This window comes from Sorex araneus, chromosome X (assembly GCF_027595985.1).
Source record: "Sorex araneus isolate mSorAra2 chromosome X, mSorAra2.pri, whole genome shotgun sequence".
In the NCBI taxonomy this organism is placed as follows: Eukaryota; Metazoa; Chordata; class Mammalia; order Eulipotyphla; family Soricidae; genus Sorex; species Sorex araneus.
Genome location: NC_073313.1, coordinates 363,287,542 through 363,303,806, shown reverse-complemented (window position 1 = coordinate 363,303,806; position 16,265 = coordinate 363,287,542). Strand labels below are relative to the sequence as shown.

General features: G+C 55.6%; 1 protein-coding gene across 1 annotated transcript; it reads left to right on the top strand.

The window, feature by feature from the left end:
• Nucleotides 1–952: 952 nt before the first annotated feature.
• PCARE (photoreceptor cilium actin regulator) lies at nucleotides 953–10,143 on the top strand. Its single transcript, XM_055121363.1, has 4 exons — nucleotides 953–3,834; nucleotides 4,015–4,264; nucleotides 4,574–4,587; nucleotides 9,999–10,143. The coding sequence occupies exons 1-4, from the start codon at nucleotides 953–955 to the stop codon at nucleotides 10,141–10,143; spliced, it is 3,291 nt and encodes a 1,096-aa protein (XP_054977338.1).
• Nucleotides 10,144–16,265: the final 6,122 nt, after the last annotated feature.

Genomic DNA, 16,265 nt, shown 5'->3' with positions numbered 1-16,265 from the left:
GGGTGTTTGCCTTGCAAGCGGCCGACCCAAGTTCGAATCCCAGCATCCCATATGGTCCCCTGAACACCGCCAGGAGTAATTCCTGAGTGCATGAGCCAGAAGTAACCCCTGTGCATCGCCAGGTGTGACCCAAACCCCCCCCCAAAAAAAAGAGTCAGCCATACAATGATCCAATACCCATCCCTCCACCAGTGCACACTTTCCACCACCAGTGTCCCCAGCATATCCCCACCCCCATCCCAGTCCTCACCCTACCTCCATGGCAGACAATTTCCCCAATACTCTCACTATTTTGGGGCATTATGTTTTGTTCGAATTTTGGGGTCTGGGGGTCTTTGATATAAGAGAGCAGGTTGTCTTTATGAAACAGGGAGGGTCACATCTTTGCCAGATTGGTAATGGGTGACCCCAGCTTCTTGTCCACACTGGAGTTTCCTCCAGGGCCTTTTGCAATTATCGCTCCTTTCTCTGGCTTTCCCTAGGACAGGCGTCTGCACAGAACTAAAAGCTTGAGCACATGCAAAAATAATCCGCTTCCCAAGATAGTAAATGCTGAGGAGTTCTATATTAGAACACTGAGTGCTGACAGGCTGCGGCATGATTAACCTAATAGGCTTAAAGTGCCCCCTAGCCATCCACAGCTGTCAGGATGCAAGCAGAGCACAGGCCAGTAATCCTGAGGTCCCTTAGAATTTCTCCGGTGCTCACTCTCAGCAGAGTTCAAAACTGAGCAGGGCGACAGGACAGCGGGCACCACTGCCCCCGAGCCAGGAGGCCGGGGAAGGAGAGGAAGTGACCTCGGAGCATTGTGCAGTGCTGTGTGACTTTCAGAGTACTCCAGCCTGGAAATCAACCCGGATGGACTCATAAGACTCCCTTTTGGGATGATCTCCCATCCGGATGCCAGAGAATTGTGGAGGTTGCCTGTGGAAGATGAACGCCAGCTGAGACCATGGGCTGCACACCTTCCCACACTGACGTCATACACAGCCTTACAAAGAGTGGCATTCAGTTGTTTAAAAAGCCAAGAGGGATTTTGCCAGGACCTTGCGGGGACAGTGAGAGAGACTCCATCCCTTTGTTGGTTCAAAATTCTACCTGCTATGACTCTGGTGGGGGCTTGTACCGGAGACAAACGTGGATGGGTGAGCCCCTGGATTCAAAGACGATGCAAAACACAGCTGAAGGTCTTGGTTGGCTCTCAAGAGATCTCACTGCAATCCAAAGGAAAGATCTAGAAGTGCTGATCCCAGAATCCAAAACCTCCCTATCTCGGCTGAACAAATCACAAAGCTCCGTGGCCCTAGGCAATCCATTCAAGACACAGAGCTCCCGGGGAACCGTGGCACCCGGGCAAGACTTTGAAGGAAGGAAATCCCAGGAGACCTCCACACGGAACCCAAAGGGTCCAGGCCATGGTTCCAGCACATGGACCCATGACTGCCAAACCATCCTTCCTGCTCCCAGGCCCCAAGGCCAAGTGGACTTCCCCGAGTCCCTGGTGAAGGCCCACCGGCACGCTTACAGCTACCTGAACTCCAGCCTCTCCAGATACGAGGCCATCCTGGACCTCACACACCGGGCGTCCCAGACGCAGGAGCTGCTGCAGCCTATGGTCAGCTTTCTGCTCCGGTGCTTCGAGGAGGTCAACCGGCTCCTGGGGGAGATCTGCGGGGAGGGGGATGTGCTCCTGCGGGACACGGAGCGGGTGCTGGCGTGGCCCGGGGAGAAAGGGCGCCCCGGGGAGCAGCCCCACCTCCTGCAGCAGCTCCTGCAGCACACGGTCAGCAAACTGCAGGCGCTCCAGCTGGCGGCCGCCTCGCTCACCAGCGGCCTCGCACTCAGCGCCCGTGGCTGTCTCCATGCCGCAGCGAGTCACTTGGGGGAGAAGCTGAGCACCAAGAGGGGCGTGGAGGAGCACCTCCTCAGGACTCTGGGCCAACTGGAGGACTTGGCAAGCGGCCACAGGGACCCCAGCAGGCAGGGGCTGCCCTTGTGCTCGGAGGACAGCGGCATTGGTGTGGACGCCGAGCTGGGGCCAGCGGGGGACAAGCTGGGCCAGCAAGGCAGCTGCGACTCAGTCCCAGAGGCGGCAGCCCCGGAGTCAGTGGCCTCACCCCAAGTAGGGCCCGGGGCCTCGGGATCTGCCCAGCTGCCATGTCTCTTCCAGGACTGCCCGTTCTCCAGGACTCAGGGGGCAAAGGTGCAGCCAACATCAGAAGAGACGGGGGACCCAAAAGACGCCAGCTCAGTTCCAGAAATGGGTTCCCCGCAGCTGTTAGGGCTGCACCCAGGTACCTGCTGGGATTCTCCAGGGCCGGTGACCTCTGCCCCAGCATCTCTTCCTACAGGCTCCCTGTGGCGGGACTCGCCATCCCTCGGTGAAGGGAGCGACAGCAGCCCGGAGGAGGTGGGAGATGAGGAGAGTGGTGTGTGCCCTGGTACACGGCGGAAGAATGTGTCCCGCCCGAGGCCCAGGTCTTCACCCGTGAGCTCAGTAAGCCTGTGGCAGACACAGCCCAGGAGGCTTAGGGGCCACCAGGCCCAGGAAATGGTCCTGAAGATGCAGGAAGCCATCAGTGAGCGGATCAAGTTTGTCCCCGCACCCTCTGCACACCCAGACTGGGCGGAGGAAGAGGAGGAGGAAGAGGAGAGGACAACGGCAGAGTCCCTGCAACCCAGCACCAGGAGTGGCAGCCTGGGGAACCCCGCCCAGCACAGGAGACCCCAGTCAGAGCCGTGCATTAGGACCCACGCAAGGGACTCCACGCTCCGGCAGCTGCCGAGGGTCCAGAGAGACCTGAGTCTGAGGCTGGACGTGTTTCACACCCTGGGCACGGGGTGGCAGGATCAGATCCAGGAGTGGGGTCTACAGCAGCCCAGAGCTGTAGCCCAGAGGCCAGCGGGCTGCACAGCCTCCCCGAGCAGTGCTCTGAGCAAGATGAAGGCTTCCCTCACCAAGAGCGCCAGCATTCTGCCGAGTCAGGACAGGAGCACCCTGCGACAACACAGTGCCCGGGCTGAGGGGGCCCAGCCCTGGGGGGGCAGAGCTGGGGGGCTTCCACCAGGTACCTCACCAGGTGCAAAGGCCAGGGAGGTGCCCGGGGCCAAGGAGGAGACTGCCGCGGCTCCTCTCCCCAGAACATCAGTCAAGAAACTCATCGAGACGTTCAGTCGCCCTGAGAGGCCCCCGGACTCGGGGCCTCTGCCCAGGCGCAGGAAGTGGGGTGTCCCCAGCCTTCCTCCCCGGTTTCCCATCTACAGGGGGCTTGCCCCTTTGTATCCAAAGCCCCAGATTTCTCCAGCAGGCAGAGAATTTCCCCGAGCGGGCCCAGGCAGGGGGTCCTGCATGCCCGTGCTCCCCCCGCTGCTGGCGAGTCCCTCCCCGAGCGGAAACCTCAGCGTGGAGACCGTGGAGGACCCAGAGCTGCTCCCTCCGCCTCCGCTGGAAATCCTCATGGACACATCCTTCGCCTCCCTGGGGCCCCCAGACAGCAGTGAGCTGGCAGGGCGCTCCCCCGAGGGGGTCCCTGTGGCAGGGCTGGGCGGGGCCGGCCCTGCCCGCAGCACGGGGGCCTCGCGGAGCCCCTCCATCCTCCAGTCCAGCAGGGGCGCGGCCGCCCCATCCAAGCCCCGCGGCGCAGGGCTGGGGAGCGGCAGGAGCAGCTGCAGGGCCCGAAAGCTCCCCGCGGCGGGTCTCCACCTGCCCCCCGCCGCCAGGCAAACCCCGGGGCCCGAGCCGAGCCGGGCTCAGCGCCAGGCCCGGGCCGACAAAGCAGCAGGCGCGTGGAAGCAAGCCAAGTGGGCCGTGCCCTGGCACCCCTCTAGCCGCCCGCGGGTGCAAACCAAGGCCTCGGGACCCAGCCCGGGCCGGCCAGCTCCACGGCCACACTTTTCTGAGGCCCCAACACATGGCCAAGAGAGAAGCCCCCCAGGGGCCAGGAAGGCGTCTCCCACGAGGAGGACGTGGACAACCTCCGGGGTCCAGACGCACCCTGGTCTGGCCTCTTCTAGAGCTGCCCCGACAGGTGTCCCCCATTTGCCTGCCTCCCCCAGCCCGCCACTCTGCCCCCTGGCAAGTCCCAGGGTGCTCAGCCCCCCAAGAGAGGAGAAAAGAGTTTCCCCTCCCCCACAACACGGGCTGCCTAGCCCTCCCCCGGTGAGCCCCGGCTCCTCCAGCCAGAGCAATGAGGCGAGTCCCCCTTCCTCTGGCCCGTCGCCGTCGCCGTCACCCCCAGCGTCAGCTGCCCAGGGGCACAAGGAAGCAAGAAGTTGTGCAGAGGGCCCCGCGGCCCCGGTGGCACCGGCCAAAGCACCTGGGAACACAGGTTCCATATTCTGCCCAGCCACCGCTTCTCTGTTTGAAGCTCAGCCACTGTTCCCAGCAGCCTCGCCGCTCCCCCCGCCATCACCGCCTCTTGGGAGCCCTCCGGGAAGCTGGAGGAGCAGCGCAGGAGCACCCCAGAGGGGCACGGCCCAGCCTTTCATCAGAAGAACAGCTTCTGACAGCCAGCCAGGTGACCACCCTCTGCCTCCTGTCTCCGGGGCTCCCCGCCTCACCTGTGAACCCCAGCTGCACCAGAGCAGGTAAGGAGAACCCTGGGCCTGCGGTCACTGTGGTAGACTGAGGTGCCCTAGGGTGGTCTTGGTCAGTAGTTTACAAACTGCTGGTGTTGTGGGGGGTTGCCGTTTCTCCCCTCCCTGCCCTGCTTCCCCCTTCATCTGTGGTACATGTCAGACTCCCAAGGACAATTACAGTGACAGAGGTCGACTCCGCTAAAAACCAAGTATGGGGGCTGGAGGATAGTACAGCGGTGAGGGCGTTTGCCTTGCACGCAGCTGACTCAGGTTTGATTCCCAGGATCCCATGTGGTCCCCCCCAAGCACCCCCAGGAGTAATTCCTGAGTGCAGAGCCAGGAGGAGAAACCCTTGAGCATCATTAGGTGTGACCCAAAAAAGCAAAAAATAAATAAATAAATAAATAGTATAGGCTATCACATATATTCCATTTCCTACTTTCAACGCATGATAACCTTTCAGCATCTGTATTGCAAACCATGATGCCAGAGAGAGAGAGAGAGAGAGAGAGAGAGAGAGAGAGAGAGAGAGAGAGAGAGGTGCCTGCCACCATAGAGGCAGGCTGGGGTGGGGGATGGTTTGGATGGGTGGGAGGGAACCTGGGAACACTGGTGCTGGGAAATTACACTGGCAGAGGGATGGGTGTCGGAGCGTTATATGACTGAAACCCGATCGTGAACAGCTTTGTAATGCTGTGTCTCACGGTGATTCAATAAAACCAAAAATTGGGGGTGGGAGGGAAATCCTAGGGCTGGAGCCAAAGCACAGTGGGGACGGCTTACGTGTGACCGACCTGGGTTTAACCCCCGGCACTGCATATGGTCTCCAGGAGTGATCCCTGAGCACAGGGCCAGTAGCAAGCCCTGAGCACCCTGATCTGGGTGTGACTCCCAAACATTAAAACTGACAAAAATTGAAGTATATAGAAGGTTCCGTGGCTCTGGGACCTGACTTTGAACCCCGACACCACGTGACTCCCCCCACCCCGGGCGCCACCACCTGTGGCCCTTGTGGTCCCCACACTGCCTGCCTGCAACAGCTGCATGCCCTCAGACCTGAGCACTGAACCACCTGACCCCGAGAGTCAAGGGTCACTGGGAGTGGCCCCGGGCATCTGAGCACCATTTGGGTGGCCCCAGAAACCTAAAGGACTGATACAAAGTATATGAAAATCAGGTTTGTCCAAACACGCAGGCTCCTCATTTTACAGGTCAGACTCAGACAAAGTGACTCAGCCATGGAGGAATCACACACATGCCATACACCTTCTGCTCTGGTTTTGGTCATTTCTTTCTTTTTTTTTTTTTTTTGCTTTTTTTGGGTCACACCTGGCGATACACAGGGGTCACTCCTGGCTCTACACTCAGGAATTACCCCTGGCGGTGCTCAGGGGACCATATGGGATGCTGGGAATCGAACCCGGGTTGGCCGTGTGCAAGGCAAACGCCCTACCCACGGTGCTATCGCTCCAGCCCCAAGGTTTTGGTCATTTCTGATGTACCATCACACAGCAGCATCTGCGTGGGGGCATTTGCAAATTCTGGAAATGCCCAGAGCCCTTTAGAGTCTTAAAAATTACTGAGACCCCTGCACCAGGGAAATGCCCCAAAGGACTAGAGCATCTGCTTTTGTCTGTGTGCTGGAGCCCCGGGTTCCATCCCCCACACCACATGGTCCCTTGAGCATGGCCAGGAGTGACCCCTGAACGCTGAGCTGTGAGTAGCCCCTAAGCACTGCCAGGTGGGCCCATCTCCCCAAAATTTATTTCGATACTTCAAATGCCTTTGTGTATATAGATTGTTAGCTTTCGGGTATAATATGAAGTGTTTTACTATATTACCTGTGGGAAAAATTTATAGTCATTGATGCATATAAATACATCCTATGAAGGCTACTCTATTTTCACATGGGTGGGGAGAAAAATTGTGTAGAGAGAAGAGTGGCATTGCCTTGCTCTGTTGCAAATCGCTGTAGCATCTGGCCGCACAGAGACACAGCTGGATTCTCAGTGCATTTTTGTGACAACACATGTTCCCCGGCCAGCAAAGGTGGAAAGCAAAAGACACAGATCTTCTGATTGCTGTGCAGGAGAGCTGCCCTCTTGGTTCCGTCTGACAGGGGCCAGGGGACACACCTCGAGACTGGCTCCACCATGTCCATCACACACCTACACATACAGACACACAGACACAGACACACATATTACCCGCCCCGCCTCGCCTCACTGCTCTCCCCAGCTGTATAGAATAAGAATTAAAGGCTTCCAGGGGGTTGGAGTGATAGCACAGCGGGTAGGGCATTTGCCTTGCACGCGGTCGACCCGGGTTCAAATCCCAGCATCCCATATGGTCCTCTGAGCACCGCCAGGAGTAATTCCTGAGTGCAGAGCCAGGAGTAACCCCTGTGCATCGCCGGGTGTGACCCAAAAACAAACAAACAAAAAAAAAAGGTTTCCAGAGCTCCGAACTCCAGAGCCCAGGCCTCGGGGCCGCCATCCTGGGCCCTTGGAGATTTGGAGTCAAGGATTTGTCATACAGGGACCCAGGGGCCCCACTGGCCCTACTATGCAGAAGTCTGATCCAGGTGGCTGCCACAGGCTGTGAGTCAAAGGGAGCCTGAGCATCTGGAAGTTTCCGCCCAAGCGGTTGTGCTACAGAGCCCGTGGAAGACAGTCTGTTCTGTCACGGTGGCAATGAAGGGAAAAGGGGGAGGCTGCGGGGAACAGGCTGTCAGACTTCAGAGTCGACCCTGACATATCCACGGGTCTGGAAGCAGACAGGAAAGCTCTCCCAACACCAGGCCTCGCCCGGAGGGAGTAGAGCAGACTTAATTTCTGCCTGCAGACCCTGGTGCATACCACCCACCCGAGCCCCGCCATCCCCAGCTCTACCCGGCACAAATGAGGTTTGGGTTTTTTTCTTTCACAAAGTCCTGGGCAGTCCATTTCAAAGAAGCACACAATCTCAGGCAAGTTGGGCATCGTGATCATTACATAAACTTCCCCCGCCACTTGAAAGAAATGAAATATTGATTATTTTTGCAAGAATCTGAACATAACGCGGCTCTTTTCTTAAATCTCCAACGCGCTTCCCGCTGCTCGGTGCCTTTCATCTGAGAACCTCTATAAATGTTAATGCGCCATCCCTCACGCGAGCCACTTCTTTCCCTTATTAGATCACTGAAACGGGGCCCTGCCACAGAAGAGCCCGGGAAGACGGAACAATAAAATGACATTAATTAAAAACACTAACATTTGAAAACAGCAGGCGCAATCATAAAGTCACATAAAATTGTTCAAGAAGAAAATAATGCCCTTCTCACAGGCTTCTCCTCGGAATGGGGACGCCCAAAAGGTTGTTTTATGTCTTGAGTCTCAGTGCTTGGAGACATGGGGGGCAGGGGGGTGGGGGAGGTGTTGTAGCCCTTGTAACTTCAGCGAGGAGGATTCTAGGGTAAACAGGAGCCTCTCCAAGGTCGCGGGGAAGATCACAAAGGCAGCACCTCTGAGTCATTCCAGGCTGTAATCGGGAGCACGTGGCGGGAGAGTGACCATTTCCCCGAACCCCACCCAACCCGTAAAGTTGGCGTCTGGGAACAGACTCGGGCCGGCTGGAAGGGCACCGTGTGTGCCGGTCTGTGGAGCAAGGACCTTTTCTCTGCCCTCCTGCAGGCCGGAAACGGCCCAGGGAATCAGACATGATTTCCCTAGGACCCTGCCACCAGCCAGCTGCTGGTACCAGGGGGCCAGCACTGCTGGGAACGGTCTGTCCCACACACAGAAGCGTGACAGCCACACCCATGGACGCCTGCCAGGCTTTCGGTAGAAACTGGCTGGCATCCTGCACTGGCCCCCTTTCCTATCAGCCCCTGCGGGGCACCAGCTCCTCCTTCCCACCCCCTCCTACTTTTAGCACAGAATTTCTTTAGTGGTGCCTAATCTTCTAAACAAACCGGCCAAACTGGTACGATCAGTATCACTCACAACACAGTAAAAGACAAAACATCTTTCTAAAAATATTCGAGCAAAGGAAGGGATAAAGAGTCCTGATAGAACAGAAGGAACGTGGCAGAGGTCATCCACGAAGCACATGGGAGGGCTCAACCCTGCATTCTTTCAGGGGGGATTAACCACCTAATCCCAGGAATTAGGAACCCTTTGGAGTTCACCTTCGTGCAGTTATTTCCTATTCGGGAGCCTTGAGCCTGTTGATGTATGTATCCTCCCCGTCTCACCCCTGAGAGCGAACAGTCCTGGGAGGCTTACCCAGGAAGCTGCCAGCCAGCGTCACTGTTATTTATGTGTCGAATCCCCTGGCGGAGTTCACAGTCCCTTGGTCTCAGCCTGCTGGGGGCCCTGGAGCATTCATGAAGACTCAGGACTCTCCCCCACCTCCTTGCCGGGCTTTTATTTATTTATTTATTTATTTGTTTGTTTGTTTGTTTGTTTGTTTGTTTAACTTTTGGGGTCACACCCGGCCATGCACAGGGGTTACTCCTGGCTCTGCACTCAGAAGTTACTCCTGGTAGTGCTCGGAAGACTATATAGGATGCTGGGAATCAGACCCAGGTCAGCCACGTGCAAGGCAAATGCCCTACCTGCTGTGCTATCGCTCCAGCCCCTTGCAGGGCTTTTAAAATCTTTTCCCAATGGGACAGACCAGGAGGGCTTCCCAATGCTCGCCGTATTTCCTAGAGGAGGCCAAGCAGCCGGCCTCCCCGGCACCTCTGGGAGCAGGCAGGGCCAGCAGGAAGCGCCTGCTCTGGCTTCTGAGCCTCCCCCCCACCCCATGACTAGAGAGACCCAATTCTAGGGCCAAACTGTGTGTCGCCCTCCCGCCCTGCCTGCCACGGGGTAACCTCCACAGATGGGTTAATCTCCATAGATACGGTGAAGGGTTGAGCTCCCCTGGCCCAGAGGCATGCACCCCTCAACCTCCCCGAGCTGGGAAACAACCAGAAGGTCATGAGTGAAGCACAGAGTCTTGCTCCAGGGGGGCTTCAGGAAGAGGCCGGAGCTGTGGGTACCCCCCCCCCCCCGACAAATACGCAGAGTCTGTGCCCGCGGCATCTGAGGAGACTGCTTTGCTCAGAACAGTCGGACCCTGGGCATGGGGGGGATGGGGAACAGTGCTCGGGGCATCAAACCAGGGTTGGCCACATGCAAGGCTTGTGCCCAACCCCCGTCCTAGGTCTGCTCTGAGAGGATGGACTCAGGCTGCGAGCAGAGACCTCAGGAACTCGGGGCCCCCCATCTGCACCCCCACCTAGGGTACCCACAGCTCACATGAGTGGGCAACAGATGTGGAAGACTGAGGCCCAGGGCCCCAGGGAGGGACAGGGCGACCGAGCGGAGAGCAGGGAGAGGACTCAGGCGCCCAGAGGCTGTGTGTGACCCACACTCTGTCCTTTCTCTCCGCAGCGGCCCTGGGGACGGTCCTGGCGCCTCAGAGCTGAAGGGCAGCGGCCGAGCGGCGTCCGCCCCTGAGCTCTGCGTGCTGGGCCGCGGGCTGCACCGGGCCCAGGCCCAGCCAGAAGCACCGCCCCGGCCAAAGGAAGGGGCCTGACCGGCAGGCCGGGGCTCTCACCGACGCCAGCTGGCCCTGAAGGTGAAGGACGGCGGCCGAGCACCCGGCTGCTCCAGGCCGGGCAGACCAAAGCCAGGGAGACCGGGCAAGGCCGAGAGAGCGCCATGCTTTCTAAACAATGGCCATCTTCCGTCCAAGAGCTGGGGTCAAAGGTCAACTATGACTTGAGCCCCCCCTCCCCCCGTACTAGCACTCTCGGATGCTTCTGGTACTGGCCTTCATTTAGGGGGACCTGGAGTTGTGGGGAGGTGGGGGGGTCGCTGTCGGGCGACTGTCCTATCCCTGCATCTGGCTACAGCTCTTGAGAAGCACAAAGGCGCGAAGAGCTCTGTTACTTTCAGGATGTGGAAGCATGTCCCGGCCCTGCGGTTCCCCTTCCCCGCTCGGCTTAGAAACAGATTGTTCCGGAAATAAGATGAGGAGAGCCGTGGGCCCCCTCCCTCCTTCCACTCCCCCTTCCCAAGCTCGGCTCCAGAGCTCTGACTCCAACCTTGCCGCCTCTTTGGATCAGCTGTCACACAGAAGTGACAGGCAGTTAAAGAACAGTTGTTGACACTATTAGAAGGGGCCACGATCCACCTTCTACTGGGCACTGTTGTGCCACACATGGATCAATAGTTGCACTTGCTCTGCACTGATGCCAGGAGCCAAACTCGGGGAGTCGTGGAGCAGGTTCTGCCAGTTGGCCCAGGCAGTGGGAGGAAGCCCAGCTGCCCAGAGGGACAAGGCCAGGCATGTGAGAGGGAGCCAGGAGGAGGAGATGTGCTCCACAGACACCGGGCAGCATGGAGAAGGAGGGAGTGGCACTAGCATGCTGGGGGCACAGAGGAATGTAGGAAGCAGGGTGAAAACCTCCAGCTCCCAAGGGTGAGAGCTGATCTGAAAAAGGCCCCCATGTTGGCAGAGGTGTGGAGCATGAAGTACCTCCCCAACTGCAGGGAGGCTGGAGAGGGGTCCAGGAGGCAACGTAAGGGCGTAGCCACAGGACAATGCAAAGCCTAGTTTCGGGAACTAGGAAATCGGTGGGAGTTAGACATCCCCCCCAGCCCCAAAAGGGGAAACAGAGCAGAACCCCCAGTCCAGGCTGGCCTTACCAGGGCTTGGTCTTACAGGTTGGGGCTGTGTGGGCTGCAGCTTTGGCAAGGGAAGCCGGAGGTGGCAGCTGGAAGCCAGTCAGCACATTATGTCATGGAGGGGGTCATCGTCAAAGAGGTTGTCCTGGAAGTTTCTGGAATGAACCAGAACTGCCTTCTATACTCTGTACCCAAGCTAGACTGTGAGCAGCCGCTGCCTGCACCATCCCAGATGGCCTCAGCACAGAGTTGGAAGTCCAGGGATGTTGCCAGCAGGTGTTCCTGTCTGCCCGACACTCTGCCTTTCTGAGCACTCCCAAGCTGAGCTCCTGCCCTAAGTCCCCGGCCCCGAGGGACAATGATCTGCTCTTATCACCAGGTCACACAGGGACCCAAAGGTCTGGGGGATCGCAAGTTAGGCTCCCGAAGGCTGATAAGAGAAGTGGCCGAGGGCAAGAGACGGGCAAGCAGGAAAGGTCAAAGGGCTAAAGCCGTAGTACGCTGGCTCTGGGCAGAGCTTTGCCATCTGGTCTCAGTCCCTGCTCCTGGACTTAGCTCAAATGACATGTGAGCTGGACTTTGTATCCAAGTCATTAAACCTGCCCCAGTGGACCAGTTGTTGACTTGGAGACCAAGTCTGTCTTCAAACCCTTGACTTTGTGCCATGGGGTCCACTCTGCTAGGAGCCAGGGGGCAAGCTTGGCCTCTCGCTGAGTCACCTGCCCCAGGCACGGCCTCACCCAGCTCTTCGCCCATCTGGGCCCAGCCCTGTCTTTGCTCCAGGAGGAAGGGACGCCAGGGCTTTTGATGCTGTGTTTTGTTTAATGATTCATTCAGCCAGTGGACCTAACTCACTAGTGTCTGCCCTTTCTCTCCATTGTTAGGAGCAAGAAGGGGTGCTGGGGCGAGAAGGCAGCGGAGCAATTTCAGAGGCAATGATTAACTCTCACTGGAGCCCGCTCCTGCTGGGGATATTAGCCTCTACTCTGTGGAGACCAGGAAGACCCCCAGAACTGCCAGGAAGGAAGTGCTCAGTCAGCGCTTTCTCTGACATATTTTTAGTAGCCCAACAGCAAACTGTTCCACCCCAGAGGAAAAACACAATTTTCTGATTCTGTCGGGGGGGGACTCAGAGGTGTGTGTGGGGGGAAACTACAAATATAATGTTCTGGTGAATGGTGGGAGCTTTTCACATGGATAAGTATAATCTTCGAGATGCAATACAACCTGGTCCCAGAGCTCGGGGCTCTGAGGTGGTTTATTCTAAGCCAACTATTTTCTTCCCAGTGTTCTAGGCCCAGTCCAGACCCCAAATAATCCACATGGGAACCAAAGGCCTGAACAGGCTTCTCTTTCCTGGCTGGGCCTTGAGTCAGGCTTTCCCATGTGAGTGAAGGAGGTTGTAAGGGGCTACAGAGATAGTATAGTGAGTTGGGCACTAGTCCTGCTTACAGCCAACCTGCATAGGGCCAACCCATGACCCCATCACCCCAGAGTGTCCCCTGAGCCCTACCAGGAGTAACCCATGAGCACAGAGACAGGAGCAAGCACTGAGCATTACCAAGAATTGGCTCAAAAACTAAAAAAGAAAAAAATAGAGGGATTTTAAGAAATACTTTCTCTCAAATAACCCGCATTCCTGCATGTTGCAGAGGACTAAGGCCACGAAGTCCAAGTGTCAGGGTGCTCGCAGAGCCACCAGCCTGCTCCCTGCTTGCAGGCTCAGACACCCACTCCGTCTTCCCAAGGAAAGCTTTTCACAGCATCATGGATTTTCCAGTAGCTCCACATCAAAAAATTCCATCGAAATGCCATCAAACTGTGTGTATACTAAGCCTATACACACAGAACATGTTTTACTTCCAGTGCCCACCTGAAGTTGAAATAAAGTTCCATCAAGCCAACCAGGTGTGCTTTTGGCAAAGGGAAATGAGAAACAGCAGCTTCAAAGGAGCCAATAGCCTATCCTTGGGAGCCCGGATTCAGTTCCGTGGCAGACACAGTGCCATATTGTTGGCTTGGTGACACTTGAGGACTTTGATAAAGGAACTTCCCAGCTCGCCTAAGTGTCTCAGCTGGCAGCTGTGTTCTCATTGTCATTCCTGGCGCCCCTGATGAGAGACAGAGACAGGAACCATGTTTGGGCTGGGACGATGGTACCCACAGACAGACCTGATGATGGGGCTGAATTGAGGAAGGAAGAAGGAAGCCAGGCGGAAGAAGGAAAGAGATGGAAGAAGGAAGCCAGAGAGTGGAAAGAAGGGAATAGATAGAAGACGGAATCCAGAGGGTGGAAATAGGGAAGAGATGAAGGCAAAGGTCACCAGGCAGCCTGAGCAGCCTGAGTTTATCACACACCTGATGGTTGGCATCAGGACCCCGGAGACAGATGCCAGCTACTTCTATCTCTGGTGCTGCTGGCCCCCACCACAGTGGCAGCCAATATATCCTGCCAGCCAAGATATGAGCTAAACTTCCTTTTCTAAGCCAGCTTTGTGAGTCCTCTGGGAGGACTGCAGTCATAATCCCTCTGCTATGGTTACTTTCATTCTATTCTATTTTGGTGCTGGGGATAGAACTTTCATACATGCAAAGCATGCCCCCCCTCTCCCCAGGCTCCATCTAGGGCTCATTTTTGTTTTTAATGTTCATCTCTGTCATCTCGACACTTGGAAGAGCCTGATTAAGAAAAGAACTCAGTGCTATTTCCTCCCCCTCTCCAGATCTGTGCTTTGATCCTTTGAGAAAGTTCAAAACAGCTCTCGAACTCAAAGAGAATTGACTCCCTTCTTTGAAGGATTCTGGGCTTCTCAAAGTTAAAAAAGATTTTAAGCCCCTTTGCTTGCAATCACAACTACGGATGTGAAAAATACCAAAGGGGAAAAAACCAATTAAGCTTCAGACTCTCTCATGTTTATTCCCATGTTGAGTCATGGGTGGTCTCAGGACACGCGATGGGAAGACTGTAGTGCCTTCAGAACAGCGGGCTTTGTAAGGTCAGAGTTCGTAGTAATTCTATCTTTGCTAAGTAGAAGATTTCACTTTTTTCAAAATATAATTATCCACTAGATCTTTGGGATAGGAGAGAATTCTAAGAGATAAACAAAGCAAGTGCAGCACTTTTTAATACTTTGACAAATGAAAGTGCCTGCTATAGAGACAGGGGATGAGGTGGGGTGAGGGTGGCGGGAGGGATACTGGGGACATTGGTGGTGGAAAATGCATGCTGGTAGAGGGATGGGTGTTCGATCATTGCATCACTGAAACTCAATGAGACTGACAAAGATCTTCCCAAATCGTGGTGTTTGCTAGTGGCCGAGAAAGCCTCTAGCCCCTGGTCAGCTTTGCTCTAGCATCACCTGCAAGCAGTATTTTCACTGGGACCAGGGGAATACGGGCAGGAACATTTGTAGGAGGAGACGCCACCCCTTCTTTTCTTTGGATGAAATTCCTCATTTCCTCCAATATTTACAAGTTGAAAGCCTATTTTTTCCCTCCGTCCTGTCAAAGTCCAGCTGTAATTTTCACCATCTGTCTTAAGCTAGCTTAGCTGGAAAATCAAAACAGAATTTCCAAGAGAATTTTCAAAAACAATCACTCAGACTTCAATCCCTCTTGACCTTCCCTGTCAATTACAGACAAAACTATCCTGGCATTCGTGAAGAGGAAAGCCCTCAAGGACAGTAGAGAGGAGGGCCAGGAGGATCGCTCCACTGTTCAGAAGCCTGCCTCGTGTGCTGGGGGAGAAGGCAGGTGGGATGGAGTAGGGACCACTGAGTCAATGATGGTTGAAGGGATCGCTCAGGATGGGAGATGCGTGCTAAAAGTAGACAAAGGACCAAACAGGATGGCCTCTCAGTATCTGTGTTGCAAACCATAATGCCCCAAAGTAGAGTGTAAGAAGGAAAATGCCTGCCACAGAAGCAGGGGGTAGGGTGGGGTGGGAGTGGCAGGAGGAATACTGGGGATATTGGTGGTGGGAAATGTGCACTAGTGGAGGGATGGGTGCTTGATCATTTTATGACTTAAACTCAATCACAAAAGCTTTGTAACTTTATCTCATGGTGATTCAATAAAAAATAAAAGAAAACAGGAAAGTCCCCCAAATCTTGGTACCGAATGGCCATGAACCACCCCCCCCATGTCTGTTTCTAGGTGAAGCCCCCAGCCTGGCAGAGGTAGATGCATGAGAAATGAAAGGCAGGAGACCATGAGACTCTTCAGCTTCTCCTTGGAAGCAAGTGCTGGGCTTGGTGGCTGATACCCAGAGCCATGAGACAGAAGGGAAACAGAGACCCAGGAAAACAGATTATTTGCTGAAAATTACTTCTCTTGCTTGATTTTTGGCTTCCTCCCTTGGGAGGGGGCGGAAGTGGCAATGTTTACAAGAGCTGGTACCATTTGAAAGCTACTGTTTGGGAAAACGTCAGACCCCTGTCTGGACACATGTGTCTCAAGGAGAACCCAAGGTGATTTGGCTAATAACGGCGGGAAGCCCCCAGAGATATCATTAGAAAGCCTCAGAGCCAAACGCAGCCGTCAAACGTCATCGCCTTCCTCACTGCAACACCAGGGCGCTGCAACGCAGAATTCAGAGCCTGATCTGAGTGAGCCCCAGCAATGATAAGAGCCAGGCTGGAACTGAGGAACAGGAACCCTGACACCTTCCCGGGGGCTTAGAGAGAGACAGATGATTCTAAACACGGTGAGAAGGGAGAACTATTTCTCCTCCAGCAGAGAAGGAGATGAAAAGAACAGAGTAAACAGGACGAGAGGTGGGGTGGAGGGGGAAAGTCCAAATAGCTCAACAATTCCACTTGCTGAGAAAGGAAGGGTGAGTGAGAAATACGCTCCCTGGCAAGTCTTTGATGGGAGTAAGGAGAGAGGCAAGAAGAAGGAGGGAGGGGAGGAGAAAGAGAGCAAGAGAGAGAAAGAGACAGGGAGAGAGAGAGTGAGGGAGAGAGAGGGAGAGGAGAGAGGAAGAAAGGGGGGAAGAGAGGGAGAAAGAGCACCATGAATTCAAGCCCC